The sequence below is a fragment of the Dromiciops gliroides genome, chromosome 1, assembly GCF_019393635.1.
Source record: "Dromiciops gliroides isolate mDroGli1 chromosome 1, mDroGli1.pri, whole genome shotgun sequence".
In the NCBI taxonomy this organism is placed as follows: Eukaryota; Metazoa; Chordata; class Mammalia; order Microbiotheria; family Microbiotheriidae; genus Dromiciops; species Dromiciops gliroides.
In genome coordinates, this window is record NC_057861.1 from 150,179,190 (window position 1) to 150,195,558 (window position 16,369).

The window sequence follows — 16,369 nt, forward strand, 5'->3', positions numbered from 1 at the left end:
GCTATCTTCATCACCCTTCCTTGCCATGCCTTAGACATCTTTATATGCCTCTTCTCATTCCTACTCCCTGATTAAATTGTAAATTTCTTAAAGGCAGGGACTCTGTTTTTTTCTCATCTGTGTATCCCTACTAGCTAATGGTGCATTGTACATAGTAGTGTGTGGGCCAAATTTAATATATGGAAAGTTAATTGGGTGACTCGCTGAAATATTGGCATCCCGGAAATAATGAGGAACCTCTAGGTTCAAAGCTCCCTCCCCTCCAAACTGCCTTTTTAGATATTTCTCCCAGGCCAATAAGAATGGAGCCTTACAGCTTCTTTTCCACTAAAGGATCAGATTTTATTACTTGGGAATTAATTAAACAACAAAGGTGAAATTAATAAAAATCAAAGATAAGGAAATAGGGAAAAAGAAATACAGATACATTCTCCTAGCTCTAACCTAAGTCTATACAATCCCCAGCTTGTTTCCAATTAAGCTAATTCAAAGGAATGCAGGGCTTTTTGTGTTCACTTGCCACACCTGGGACTTCTGCTAGTTGCTTGCACCACCAGAAAGGAAGAGGAAGGAGAGAGAAAAACACCAGCGTTCCTGAAGCCACTCAGACTCCCCTCAGCGAGTGTTCAATCTTCCTCCCCCAAAAGGGGAGGTCCTTCAAAAACTGCCTATGGAGAGGTTTCTCCTTCTGACCTCAGTAGCATATGTAACTTCAGGGTGGGCGAGGTGTGGCCCCTCCCAAATGAGTCAACTCAACTCCAAGAATTGTTTACTACAGTAGGCATTTAGTATAGGCATACCTCAATTGTGCTTTGCTTCATTGCACTTTACAGATATTGCTTTTTTAAAAAACAAATTGAATGTAACAAACCTATGTTTAGAAAGCCTATACCATTTTTTCAACATGTGCTCACATGGTGCCTCTGTGCCACATTTTGGTAATTATAATATTTCAAACTTTTTCATTATTATTGTATCTCTTAAGATGATTGGTCATTAGTAATCTTTGATCTTACTATTGTAATTGTTTTGCAGCACCACGAACCATACCCATATTAGAGAGCAAAGTTAATCATTAAGTGTTAGGTATGTTCTGACTACTCCATCAACCAACCAGCTATTCCCTCTTCTCTTCCTCTCCTCGGGTCTTCCTTTTCCCTGAGACACAATAATACTGAAATTAGGCCAATTAATAACCCTGCCATGGCCTCAAAGTGTTCAAGTGAAAAGGTGAGTCAGTCAATGTGGCAAACATCAATGTTGTCTTATTTTGAGAAATTGCCACAGCCGTTGCAATCACCACCCTGATCAGTCAGCAGCCATCAACAGTGAAATACAATCCTTCACCAGCAAAAAGATTAGGACTCACTGATGGCTCAGATGATGGTTAGCATTTTGTTAGCAATAAAGTATTTTTAATTAAGGTATATACATTGGGTTTTTTAGACATAATACTATTGTGCACTTAACAGACTACAGTAGGGAATAAAACATAAGTTTTATATGCACTGGGGGAAAAAATCATGTGACTTGCTTTATTGTAATGTTCACTGTATTGTGATATACTGAAACCAAACCCATAATATCCCTGAGCTATGCCTATAATTTTAAAAATAGAATTCATTTTGATGAGCAGAATGGTTTCAGAGAAACCTGGGAAGACGTATATGAACTCATGCAAAATGAAGTGAGCAAAACCAAGGTAACATTGAACACTGTAACAGCAAAATTGTACAATGATCAACTGTGACTGTCTTAACTACTCTCAGCAATACACTAATACAAGACAATTCTGAAAAATGCTACCTGTCTTCAGAGAGAGAACTGATGAGTGAATATTGAAACATATTTTTTTTCAATTTCTTAAAAAAAATAAAATAAAACTCTTCATTTGTTGAATTGTGTTACTTGCCTGGGATCACACAGTTGCTTACGGCAAGGTCCTAGTAGTTTCCAAACTCCTACTTCGATGCTGTTGTCCCATTTAGAATGTTTTCACTACACTAATGGGTGTGTACTATTAATATAACCTAAATTAAATCCTATATCTAAGGAATCATCCTTTCTGCAAAACACTAGGTTGTTTATCTGTTCACCTATTGGATTTCACATGCAAATAATAACTATTTACAATCCTACATATTTCCTGAGGCTTTAAAAAGTTCTGCTCTTTCAAAAGTCTTTGGGTACAATTGTGGGATCTGGTTTTAATTATAAGGAACTTAACAGATGCCACTTTTTAAACTTTTGCACTTGGTAGACAGACCACATTTTGCAGTATGTACTTTTCTTTTGGCTATCACAGCAAGGAGAATGCTAAATTAATGACAGATGCACTATTTTGGAGAACTACCAGGTGTAGAGTCATTATTAAAACAGTCTATTTGTTATAAAGGTAGTTTCAGATGTTCATATCAAGTTTAATATAAATCTGGAAGTATGCTCTGAAAAACTGCTGAGGCTGAATTGAAATAGAATACATTATTTAACTAGTGGTTGAAAGCCACTTGAGGAAGACCAATAAATTCTCACTTTAACTTTCACTCTTTGAGGTAAATTTGAATCTGTTTCTTATCTGAAACATTATCCCAAAAGAGTCCATACCCATATGAAAAGCATATGGAACAAGGTAGAGACTTTTTTTCTTCCCACTAGAGTTTGAGTATGATAGATAGTATTCTAGAATATAGCACAAGTTGGCTTCTAGGTCTTATCTCCTTGATTTTTTTTTAATGTATTGTTTATTCTTTTTTTTTTTTTAAATTTAGTGAGGCAATTGGGGTTAAGTGACTTGCCCAGGGTCACACAGCTAGTAAGTGTGTGTTAAGTGTCTGAGGCCGGATTTGAACTCAGGTACTCCTGACTCCAGGGCCGGTGCTCTATCCACTGCGCCACCTAGCTGCCCCTTGTTTATTCTTGTTAGAAACTTGCTTTGTGGGACATCGAGGTGGCACAGTGGATAAAGCACCAGCCCTGGATTCAGGAGGACCTGAGTTCAAATCCATGCTCAGACACGACACTATCTGTATGACCCTGGGCAAGTCACTTAACCCTCTTTGCCCCACAAAAAAAAAAAAGTAGCACTAGATTATGAAAAGGAACTGATGTTTATTTGAAAAAGGAGCAAGATTCAAGTAGGAAAGCAGAGTTGGAGGGCCAGCCAGAGCAGAAAAAAAAAATTGGAGTGAGAACAAGCACCCAAAGATAAGTATTTTTTATTTAATAGTATTTTATTGTTTCAATTATATTTAAAGATACTTTTCAATATTCATTTTTGTTAGATTTTGAATTCCAAATTTTTTCTCTCTTCTTTCCCTCCCTCCTCACTGAGACAGCAATCTGATATATATATATATATATATATATATATATATATATATATATATATATATATATATATATATATAGTGCCTATTTCCACATTAGTCTTGTTGTGAAAAAAGAATCAGAACAAAAGGGAAAACCCATAAGAAAGAAAAAACAACCAAAAAAACAGAAATAGTATACTTTAATCTCAATTCAGTATCCCTAGTTGTTTTTCTGGAAGTAGAAAGCATTTTCCATCATGAGTCTTTTGGGATTATCTTGGATCATTGTATTGTTGAGGAGCCAAGTGTATCACAGTTGATCATCACACATTGTTGCTGTTACTGTGTACAATGTTCTCTTGGCTCTTCTCAAGCATCTTCACTCAGCATCAGGCCATGTAGGTCTTTCAAGTTTTTCTTAAATCAGCCTACTCATCATTTCTTATAGCACAATAGTATTCCATTACATTAATATACTACAACTTGTTCAGCCATTCCCCAATTGATGGGCATCCCCTCAATTTCTAATTCTTTTCTACCACAAAAAGAACTGCTATAAATATTTCTACATGCAGGTCCTTTTCCCTTTTTTATGATCTCTTTGGCATACAGACTTAGTAGTAGTATTGCTGGGCCAAAGGGTAATATACAGTTTTATAACCCTTTGGGCTCAGTTCCAAATTTTTCTCCAGAATGGTTGGATCAGTTCACAACTGCACCAACAATGCATGAGTGTTCCAATTTTCCCCCATTTTCTCCAACATTTATCATTTTCCTTTTTTGTCATATTAGCTAATCTAATAAGTGTGAGGCAAAGATAATTAATGAAAAGTCAAATCATTTGTTAACTCTTACCCACAAATACTTTGTTACCATAATATATTTGAAATTCAAAATATATAATGAAGAAGTTAGTAAGCCAAATGCTGCATTATCCTGTCCATTAGATTTATTCTTTCCCTTTCTTATTTATGTGATAGCTTTTTTGTTAATCTTGGTTTTTGTTTTTTCACTAGAAGATGCAAAAGAACTATAACTCTGAAAAATAGTAGGGAAAGATATTGGAGTTAATGAGTAAAATTAAATTTCCTTGATGAATTTAATTTATTCATGTTTTAGGTTTTTGCTTAAAAATATTGAATGGCAATAGTATAACAATAAAAAGAAAAAACAGCAAATCCTATCAGTACATCCAAAATAAGAGATGATTCATGCAATGTTTCACAGATATGAACCCCACCTCTCAACTGACTTTTCCATAGGAAGGAGTGGGAAGAGGAGTCATCTATTCTAATCCATATACAAAGGAATCCCCACCATAACATTCCTGAAAAGTGGTCACCTAGCCTCTGCTTCAAGAAATATTATTTGGTAATCTGGTGTGATGATCTAATGACAATGTAATCTGATATTTCTTTTTGGGATTTTGTACTTGTAATTTTGTTATATTGATTTCATTTGTTTTGTGGGTATTATTTCTACTTACATTGTGGAAATTTATATACATGTGTGTATATATATCTATATATGTGTGTGTGTATTATATGTATATATGTATATATGTATATATATGTGTGTTTGTGTTTCCTTTTCTCTGCTTGCTTCACCGTGTCCATTCATTTGTCTTTCTGTGATTATCTGTATTCATATAGTTTACCTGTTTTTTATAGCATAATAATAACCCATTATCTTTATATATCACAGTTTATTTATTCATTCCCTAATCAGTGGGTATTTACTTTGTTTCTAATTCTTTACTACTGCAGAAATTATTGCTGTAAGTATTTTGGTATATACAGAGGTTTTATTTTTATCAATTACCTCCTTAGGATATATTCCCAGAAGTAGAATCTCTAAATCAAAAGGTATAGCTATTTCAGCCATTTTACATAATTCCAAATTGCTTTCTTAAATAGTTGCATTAATTTACAATCCCACTGACAAAGAATTAAGTGTACCTCTCTTTCTACAACCTCTATAACATTGATTAGTTCCATCTTTTGTCATCTTTGTCAGTTTGTTCGGTTTGAGATGAAACCCCAGGCTTGTTTCATTTTATATGATGTTTCTCTTAGGTAACCCCAGATAATCTGTTCAGAAAGTAAGCAATATGACTGATAGCATCAGTAAAGTGTCAGAAAACAAAATACACTCCCCAAATCATGAACATTCCCATATAGCACCAGTGAAAACCATAAGGAAATTATAAAGAAATCCTATTCAAAGTAATTATAAAATTTATAAAATATCTAATGGTTTAACTACTAGTAATAATTTTACTACTACTAATGATAACTAGCATGTATATGTTATTGTTGTGTTTGTTTGTTTGTTTGTTTTTAGTGAGGCAAATTGGGGTTGTTACTTGCCCAGGGTCACACAGCTAGTAAGTGTTAAGTGTCTGAGGCCAGATTTGAACTCAGGTACTCCTGACTCCAGGGCTGGTGCTCTATCCACTGCTCCATCTAGCTGCCCTATATGTTGTTTTTAAGGTTGGCACAGCATTTAATAAATATTCTCTCATTTGATACTTATAAAAACTCTAGGAGTTAGGTGCTATCATTATCCTCATTTGAAAATGAGGAAACTGAGGCAGGTAGAAGTTAAGTGTTCACTAGTTCACAGTGTTTGAGAAAGGTTTTGAATGAATATACTCTCCTTGAGTATAGTTCCAGCATTCTACTCATGCTGCCACCTAGCTTTCACACTTGGTATTTATAAAAGGACACAGAAAAACTATTTAATTTGAGAAAAATTCAATGTTTATTGTTAGTGTGGGCAGGACAACATATTTTTTTTAATGAGGGTTAATAGCTAAAAGAGTTTACAGATTTAGTGGTAAGAAATACTAATCAAATATACAAGGAATTTCTTTATAGAACATGCCAAAATAATAAATTCACTTGGATGAACAAAAGATTGTGAATCTTAAGTGAAATAATGAAAACGAGGAGGAATTACCAGATCTAAAGCTATATTAGGAAGTAGCAATGTTTAGGTACTAGCAGGGGAGCTTAGTTCAGGAAGTAAGGTGGCACAGTGGATAGATTATCAGAGTTGGAGTCAGGAAGACTTGAGTTCAAATCCTGCCTCAGACACTTAATAGATGTATAACCCAAGGCAAGTCACTTAACTTCTGCCCTCCTTAGTTTCCTTATTTATAAATGACAATAATAATAGCACCTATCTACCAAGGTTGTTGTGATGATCAAATGAGATAATATTTGTAGAGCATCTTATAAACTTTCAAGTGCTATATAAATGCTAGTTATTATCAATATTGTTTGACAAATCCAAGAACAAATCTCAAAAGAGCTGAAAACTATTAACCATATGAAAAAATGCTCCAGATCAATAATAATAAGAGAAATGTAAATAAGAACAGCCTTGAGATTTTTACCCACACACAGAATATTTCCAAAGATGACAAAAGATTGGAATAATGGATGTTAGAGAGGTTATGGAAAAATAGACACACAATGCATTGTTGATGGAGCTGTAAATTAGTACAACTACTTTGAAAACTAATTTGGTATTATAGAAATGAAGTAGATGAAATACTTATACTCTCTGATCCAGAGAGTGCACTTCTAGGCATATATCACAATAGGGGACACTGATAAAAAGAAAGGTTCTATATACACAACATTACTTATAGCAGTATTTTGGGAAGGTAGCAAAGAACTGGGGGGGAAAGGATATGCATTGATTTGGGAATGGCTAAATAAGTTTTGGCACATGGATAAAATGGAATAGCATTGTACTATAAGAAATGATGATGATGATGAATACATAGATGTATAGAAAGACTTAGATGAACTGATGATGCAAAGTGAAGTGAAAAAAGCCATGAAAACATTATATACAATGAACTAAACAATGCCAATATAAAGAACCACAATTAAAAAAAAAAAAGAATTTTACTTAACTAAGAAGAACAAAATTAGCTCCCAAGAAAAGAAATGAAAGGACACTACCTCTGTCTCTTATTCAAGGCTAGGAGGTCTATGGATATAGAAGCATCATTATCAACTACAAACAGGCATGGTTATGTCTGTTCTTTGCTATTGTTTATACCTTAATTTTTCTCCTGTAATTATTATAACTAGCATTCCTATTACTAGATCATGTAATTGTTGTTGTCAGGAAAGGGATGTCTTGACTTGCAAGTGAATTGGATTTAAGTGAGGCAGGGCTGTGATAAGTCTCTCCTCTCTCTCCTCCAAAGCCATCTGGGTCCAGTGGCAAGACATGGATCGGGAAGCCTGGAGATGGCCTCTGATATAGTGGGGGATCATGGACTTTTTTAAGCTAGGTCTTTCCCAGATCTCAGTTTGTCTGAGATAAAACTCACTCTGAGCCAAGAATACCCAAACAAGAGGCTTGGATTGGGACCTATTATTGACCAATCTGTGAGAGCCAAGGTGATTTGGGTTTAAGGCATAGTTAAGTAGCTCTATTTGAATTCCAATGGGCCTTATCAAAGCCTGGTTTCCAGAACTCTGTTTCAAGAAATTTATCTTCCTTGTAAGGTCTTTCCCAGGTCTCAGTTTATCTAAGGCAATGCCCATTCAGTGATTTAAGGTTAAGTAAGAAATTAAATAATAGATGGCCTGATATGCCTATTCAAAAATAAATAAATAAATAAAAGAAAGATCAGGTAGTTACGGAGAGATGAAATACCCTTTCATTATCCACGAACTTAGTTTATAGCTCTGTATTTCTTCATTGCAAATAATGTAATTTCTTGGTTTCAGATATATTAAATCATATTTAGATATTATTTTTAAAAGGCAGTTCCATATGTAATCTTTAGATGTTTTAACATAAATGAGTACTACTTTTGTCAAAGATGTTTTCTACATTTATTGATTTAATCATGTGGCTTTAGATTGTATATATGGTTGAGTATACTATACTATTCATTCTTCTTATGTTAAACCATTCTTACATCTCTGTAATAACTACTTTTAAAATTAATATTTTGAGAGTATACTGCTGCAATGTCTATGTTAAGATTTTACGGGAAAAATTCACCTAAATATACATTAATAAAATTGGATTGTAGTTTATCTGCTTTATCCCTCCCTGGTTTGGGTAGAAGAATCATATTTGTTTCATAAGGAATTCACTAAATGCTTCCTTTATTATTGAGAAAAGGTTTTGTAGGTGTTAATAAAATTCTGATTCTGTGCATGAACTTATAGGTCATTTAAAGTGTCCTTAGACAGCTATTCCAACTCTTTTATTTTACACATGAAGAAACTGAGGTTAAATAACTTGCCAGGATTCAAACTACTAGGAAGAAGTGGTTAGGACTAGAATCTAGATCTCCTCACTCATAGTTTAATGCCTTTTCCAAAGTATCATCTTGCTTCTCTTCTGTTTTCAATCACACTGTACCTATTTCATTCTGTTAAAGAATTCTTTAATTTTCTATTGAACATGACCACATTGTAATCCTAACTTATTCTCTGAAACTGTTTTACCCTAGGTAAACAAGACTATAAGAAAAACAGACCTGTTTTAAGAGCAGCCAAGTTAAAATCAGAAGCCAAGAAAGCAGCGATAGGCATAAAGGTAAATATAACTTTATAAATTTGCTGAATGGATGTCACTTCTCTGTCTTTCTGTCTCTGTCTCTGTCTCTATCTCTCATTCTTTCTAACTCTTTCTTTTTTTCTTCCTTCCTTCCTTCCTTCCTTCCTTCCTTCCTTCCTTCCTTCCTTCCTTCCTCTCTCTCTTTCTCTTTTTAAAAGATGAACCAAGAAAATGCTGATTTCTGAGCAACTTCACTTCAAACTTTATGTGGAATGCCAGGATCTAAAATAGTTATAAAAGTCCGCATTTATTTAAAACATCTTATAACTCCTGAGTAATGGAGAATGATCTGAAAGGGTTTTAAATGTTCTATAATTTTAAATGAAACATGAATTTATTTAATTGAGTCATTCAAATGTAGTAATACCCTTAGAATTATAATTTCTTATTTAGCTACTGTATACATAGTTCAGAAACCTCAATGATTTATACAATATTAGTCACTCTCTAAATTTGTAAGCAATTATTTGTAATAGTTGTTTAAAATCTAATTGTTACTCTCTGTATTTGGATTATTCACCAGTAAAATAAAGGTATTTGCTATTGTGAAGCTTATTGCTATTCTTAATGACAAATGCCAATACCTTATCTTTCAACCCTGAGAAAGATCCTAGATTTAGTCTGTTAGGAAATTGTATCTTTAATTGTCTAGGAACTACATATACAATTCAACATAAGTTAATAAATATTAGTCTGAGCTATAAGATATAAAATTCAACTGAATATAATCTTGTTAGTATACAATGTAGTTTAGCTAAATTATATTTATTTCCATTATTACTTCTGTTCTTTTCTTTTCAAATGTATTTGTTAGTTTCTCTATTAATGATTCATTTTAACTTGGCAATCCTCCTGTTAAACATACAAAATAAAAATTGCTCAATATAGATATTTTATTTAAAGAAACTTCAGAAATGTTAAAAAAGAAGAGTGTTTTCTTGTTTCTGGCAGATGAAAAATCAATTTTTCCACATTACAGCTTATAGCAAATGCCAAGGTATTACTACCAGGCTGTAACAGCTGTTGAGCTGCCAGATGATATATTTGGTTGTCTTCCAGAATTTGCTATTATAATCACGAAACAGGGCTTTCTTTTCGCTCCTGATTGCTGATCTTGATCAAGCATTGCCTTGTGCTGCAGAATGTTTTCACAACATAATCTCCTCCGTTAGTGCAGTGTGTCAGTTTTTAATGAGAAAAAAGAGATTGCCTTTTTGTTTAAAAGATAGATGATTAACCTTTTGAAGCCTTTCTTTGATTTCTTTTATGTGAAATTTCACTCCCCTTTTTAAAAAGTTACTTCCATGACATGCATTTTCTAAAAAAAAAAAATTATCAACTTTTTATTGTACATATAGACCCAAGTTAATTTTTTTTTAATTTCTGAGTATTAAGTTTGTTGATGATTCCTAACAGATGGGAATAACCCTCCTCCTCCAATCAACAATCCACAAGCATTTATTAAATGCTTTCTATGTGGTAGACTCGATGCTAAGTGCTGGACAATAATGTCTCTCCTTTATATCTTTTATTAGATGCTCCTTAATTCAAAGGGATGCCAGTCTGGGAGGAAAAAAGCTTTATCCTTCTTAGCATAGTTAAAGAGTTATGTATTTAAATTAAGGTAAAAAATATGAATTTAGTGATATACACTTTCTTTAAGTTAAAATAGCTAGCCCAAATACCCGTTGGGGATTTATTTTTAAATTTTAAGGCAATAACGATGTGGTTTCAGACTGAGCTGAGGACTAACTCTGGCAATTGCAAATGCCTGATGCCATTTAAAGAACATGAAATATGAAATATGAAATATGCTTGTCTTTTTATGGGTAAAATGGATATTTTTCCTGGACTTTATATCTGAAGTAGTCATAGAAGAGTTTAAAAACTAGAGCATTTTGTTTCCCCTGTTTAATAAATTGCCATGTCACTTTGAGTTGCCAACCTGTAGAAAACAAAAGATCTAATGTTTAAAAAAATTGTTTACTTTGCTTGAAAACTGATGTGAATAGCCCATTAAAATGATGTGAAACTTTTTTAGAATCAGACCCCTGGAGGTATTCTGCATTTCAAAACTGGCATACTAATTAGGTTGTCCTGTCAAACTTTGATTGCCTTGTCATTTCAACATAGGATTTAAAGTAACCAAGTTACTTTCAGCTATTGCCATTTAACGCTTTTTAATTTCCCCAATGAGTGATTTTATCCATGTTGATAATGTCAGCAAAGCAGCTAAGGACTAATAAGCATCAAAAGTTTTTACTCTTATCTATTTGAACCAGAATGACCATAATCACATCATATTTTATCCTTTTACAACTTGTTCTTTGAAATGAATTATGATGTCTTTTAAAATATCTTTAAGCTTTCATATGCAGTAGGGTGGTAAAAATGTTTGCTTTGGTCATTGCTAGTTCCTGTGAATTATAGCCCTTTCACAAGAGAAACGATTCTGACTCATTATGAAATTATTGTTAACATGTATTGAGCACCTACTGTATACAAGGCATGCTGCTAGGTGTCAAAGGAGATGTGAATGTTAATAATACATGGAAATGTCCTCTGTTTGGCATTTCACAAATAGCTCCTTCCTGTCTTTTCAACCTTATTACCTTGCTTCCCTTGACACAGTGTCAACTCATGACTGGCTTACACATTATTCCTTGCACACAACATAATCTCCCAATTCAGTCTTAGTTTCTCTGGCTTCATTCAAGATCCAACTTAAAAACCACCCTCCTTCTTTCTACAGGAGGCTTTTGTGCTCTCTCTGTCTCTGTCTGTTTCTCTCTTCCTCTTCTCTCCTTTCCTTCTCTCTCTCTATCTCCTTTTATCTCTCCCTCTCCATTTCTCTCTCCTTCTGTCCTCTGTTCTTTCTCCTCTCTTTCGTCTCTTTCTTTCTTTCCCTCTCTATGTCTCACTGTGCTCTTCTTTTCTGTTTCTGTCTCTGTGTATAAAGCACTGGACCTGGAGTCAGGAAGATCTGAGTTCAAATCCAGACTCAAATACTTTCTAGCTATGTGACTCTGGACAAGTTACTTAACCCTGTTTGCCTCAGTTTCCTCATCTGTAAAATGAGCTGGAGAAAGAAATGGCAAGCCACTCCAGTATCTTTGCCACGAAACCCCAGATGGAGTCAGGAAGAGTCAGACATGAGTAAACAAAAACCAGAATATACATTTATATATGCATCATAGTTATTTACATGTTGTCTTCTCTCATAGACTGGGAATTACTTAACTTTCCTTGAAAGTATCCCAAGTGCTTAGCAGAGTCTCTGGCACTTTGTAATTGTGTTAATAAGTGCTTGTTTATTGACTATACTCAAATATCTCATAATCTCTTGTAAGTTTTAGGTCCGTATTTAAATTCATGTGACTACTAATAGAATTAATGTTTATGATTTGGCATGAAGATGTGCTATTTATTTGACTAAGAATTTCATTTTCAAATGAGAAATTAGATTTGTGTTATCTTTCTTTTTTTAAAAAAATGAATTTGAATATAATAAAGTACCTAAAGTTATGACCCAGTAAAAAAAGGGAATGTCAGAAATCTGTGCAACTGGTATTTACATTTTTCTTGCTTTTTAATTAGAAGATTTTGAGCCAAAAATTAAAATATGGCTAAAATTGAATCATCGCTATTTTTTGAAGAATTCAATTACTCATTCATCCGTATGTTTACTTTTATTAAGGGGAAGAAAATGTAGATTTAACCTTTTGCTTTCAAAAGTAAGATTTTAGCTGATACAGTACTATAACAATTTGGTTTGGACCTATGATTTTATCAGAATAGGGAATTCCCAGTGAAACAATTCTCCACAGATTAGCAACCATCCTGAAACTTTTGTAGTCTTAGAAAGTTTCCTGAGGCATGGGGAGGTAAAGGGACTTTCCCAGGGTTAAACAACCGGTATGTATCACAAACTGGACTTGATTTCAGAGTTTCCTGTCTCTGAGGTTGTGAGGCTTTCTAGCTACTTCAGATAAGATTAACATTTTCCAGTTACATTCATAATAAAATATCCAGTTAAAGCAGTATTCAAATAATAACCAGACCCTCCTAAACCCTTGAAATAAGAGATTTGCAGTTAGGTCCTTAAAGCTCTGAACCTTGAAATAATTCTAGAACTCTCTTTGTGATCCGATCCTAAAGACATTAATTTCAGATCACTTAATGCCTATAGGCCACCAAATTTTGACTAGTTCCAACAGTGTGCTTAAAGGCATTCATGATGCAATCTTTCAAACTCTTCTGTGATCAAAATGTTAGTCTCCATGATGCTAAACTCTGCAACAAAATGGCTGAAACTAGATTTGAACTAGATTAAATATCCGTGGCATATTATACTGCCACACCTCTCAGATCCCCTTTAACTGTACAGATGTAAGCTATAAGTACATGACCAGAAGGAATCATGAGATTGTTGATTTTGTCTTGAAAGAGACCTTAGAAGACATTGTCCAATTGTTTCATTTCATACATGGAGAAACTGAGGCTGAGTGATTGACTTGTTCTGAATCACATAGGTATTCAGTATCAGAGACAGGATTTGAACTCTCGATTTCCTGACTCAAAGCCCAGTACTCTATCAATTCCAAGACCTCCTGGTCTCTAAGGAAACTTGAAGTAACCATAGAAGTTATCTAGTATAACACCTTCATTTTACAAATGAAGCAACGGATACCCAAAGAAATGATTTGCCCAAAATCACACAAGTAGTGAAATGACATATGCAAGTGAGTAGACAGAGATATATGTATATAGGTACATGTAGCATGTGTATATTATATATAACTATGTAATTGAGGCCATGATAGAAATACCAGGCATCTTCACTATCAGGATGAACATCTTTAAGACTGTTCGCAGATCTGTGATCCCTTTTTGTTCCCCAAACCTGAGAATATTTGTTACATCTTCAAATACCGAAATCTTTGATGCACATGTTGGGAAGACATTTTTAAGACAGTGATGAGGAGCAGTATGATTGATTGGCAGTGAAGGGTGAATGATGGCTGCCAAACAAGAGAAAACTTTAGTCCTGGACTATGTCAGTGTGAACGGAAGCTATCTAGCACTTTTGCTGTCCACTACACAGAGCAGATGGAGCTCACAGAGTTGTGTGTCACTTGTTTATTACATCCTCTTAAAATTAGTAGCTGTGTAACCAGATGGGTCTAGGAGCACAGCTGTGGATACACGAAAATAAATGAAACCTGTCTGATGCTGCCATGCCCTTTTGAGATGCCAAAGTACTCCTACAGTAACAAAGAAAAATGAATTTTCATTTGACATATGATATCAGTAAATTAAAAATTGTTTCTAAAAATCATTGTATGAAATCACATATTAACTTTTCAGCCACAATATCATTTTGATCGAAATTTATTTAGATAACCCCAAATAAATGCACTAATTTAGGCACATATACAAAGTGGTCATTTGTAATTTCAACATTGCAGTTAAAAAATCCATATTTAACCATAAATAAAATTAATTTTAATATTTTTTAAAGTTTGGTTGTAGCATCTGTTGTATTACTGAACTATCATTTTTTCAGGGGGGAAACCTGCATTTATGGAAATGCAAATGCCTACCTCTTCATAAAATAATTCTAAGTTGTGGACATGATTTATAAGTGGATAAACCCCAAGGGAGTTTTAACTCCTTCTGAATTTTAGGATGGTCTATTTGCCCTTTCCTTTTTCTATTTTGTCTAATGATGGGTTAATCTTGAGAAGAGGCCTTCATGTTGTGGTCATATGGGGAGAATAAATATACTTGCTTGTTTTACTGAGACATGGTTTGTATTCCTACAGAAACGTTGATATAAATCATCATAATCACTGGTTTTTGCCATAATTCCCCATGTAAATGATTACTATAATTCATATCAAGCATGTAATAAACTATCCAAAACTGTTCTCTGTGGTTCAGAGGACGTTTGGGGTAGATAGTGTGTTAAATTGGATTGTACTATCTGTAAGAAAATAATATGGCTTACCTTTGTTACACTGTTATAAACTATGGAATTTAGAGATTGTGTATTAAAATTTTGAGGGTGTTTAAGAAGGATGAGCTATAACTCATCATCAATTATAGGCAAAGGCTACAGTCCAATAAGATGGAATGATTTTTGCATCAAAAAAATAGCCTTCACATAGTGAAATTAGCTTTGAATTGCAACTACTATAGTAGACTTATTGGTGATCATTGTGGTAGGAATATTCCAGTAAGGTACAGTACCCTGTAAATATAAAACACATCATATTCTCATACTTCTGTTGCTAAGAGCAGAAATTAAAGAAGGAGGGATAGTAGTGATAGTAGAATAGTAACCCACCCATTAAATAACTTATCATTCTAATGAAAATCCTAGTGAAACACAGGCAAAAGGCTTTATAACCTCTGTTCAGTTCACAAAAGATTGAATGGGAAACTCAGTTTCAAAAGGAATACACAAATAAGTAGGATTTGCTGGGTTTCATTGGTGTTAAAATTGATTCTTTTCATTGTTTTTAAGTCTGTCTTTTTTTTCTTCTCTAGGAAGTTGGCCTTGTCCTTGCAGCTATATTGGTACTCCTGCTGGCTTTCTACGCTTTCTTTTATCTTAAATTATCTGATGAGGTTGGCCCTATCCTGGAGGGGAATGAAAATTAGCAGCACATTGATCATTGGATCTCGGTCCCTTTTTGGAAAAGCAAATGCCTTGGATAACACTGTTTGAGAATACTTTCAACAACATTCTGAAGTTTTTCAAAGCATGAAACTCTCAGAATCTTTCAATTGTTCTGCTTCACTTGGGAAACATTTTTGAGGTTTAAGTGAATATCAAGCAAAGATTCTCATTTTACAATGGAATATGTCAAGTTGCACTGGACAGTTTATACTGTTTATACTACTTATACTGTTTAGCTGGAAAAAAAAAACAAACAAAACAGCACAATGGATCCTCTCTTCTTGGGAAGCCCAGTCCAATTTCCCAATACAATTTCATGAATCAGGATTCTTTGCTGATCAGCAAATCCTTTGTTTCTTTCCAATCCCATGGAATGAAATTTCAAATTAAAGTTTATTCTTTATTATTCTTGTTTATGGACACCTACTCAGATTGCATTCATAAGTATATGATTGGAGGAAAAGTCCCAGGAAATTTTGTGGTTTAGGAGAAAATGCTTCTTTTTCTACAAGCATATTCTATTTCATCATAGATTCTATCTGCACATACATTTACAGTCATCTTTTTCTTTCTTCGCCAACTGTTCAGAGCACATGTGCTCTTTCAGAAATGGCACCTGGATGACAGAAGCTCGAAGAGTCACATATGCCTCTAAAATCGAGTTCTTTGCCTCTTGGGCTGTCTGAACTGGTGTAAATAGAAAGTTCAGTTGATGTTGTTTTTAATTAGTATATCACTCTATTAATACAAAGTTGGAATTCTATTTTAATTATGT

At 33.9% G+C, this 16,369-nt stretch overlaps 1 protein-coding gene across 3 annotated transcripts in view; it reads left to right on the forward strand.

Annotated features, from left to right (window-relative positions):
- Positions 1-15,799, forward strand: part of TRIQK (triple QxxK/R motif containing) — a 125,351-nt gene extending 109,552 nt beyond the window's left edge. For all 3 annotated transcript variants that reach the window (XM_043976655.1, XM_043976657.1, XM_043976656.1), the window contains exons 3-4: positions 8,803-8,888; positions 15,462-15,799. In XM_043976655.1, coding sequence (XP_043832590.1) covers positions 8,803-8,888; positions 15,462-15,575 — 200 coding nt within the window. In that variant the 3' untranslated portion in view covers positions 15,576-15,799. The remainder of the gene's footprint in view (positions 1-8,802; positions 8,889-15,461) is intronic.
- Positions 15,800-16,369: the final 570 nt, after the last annotated feature.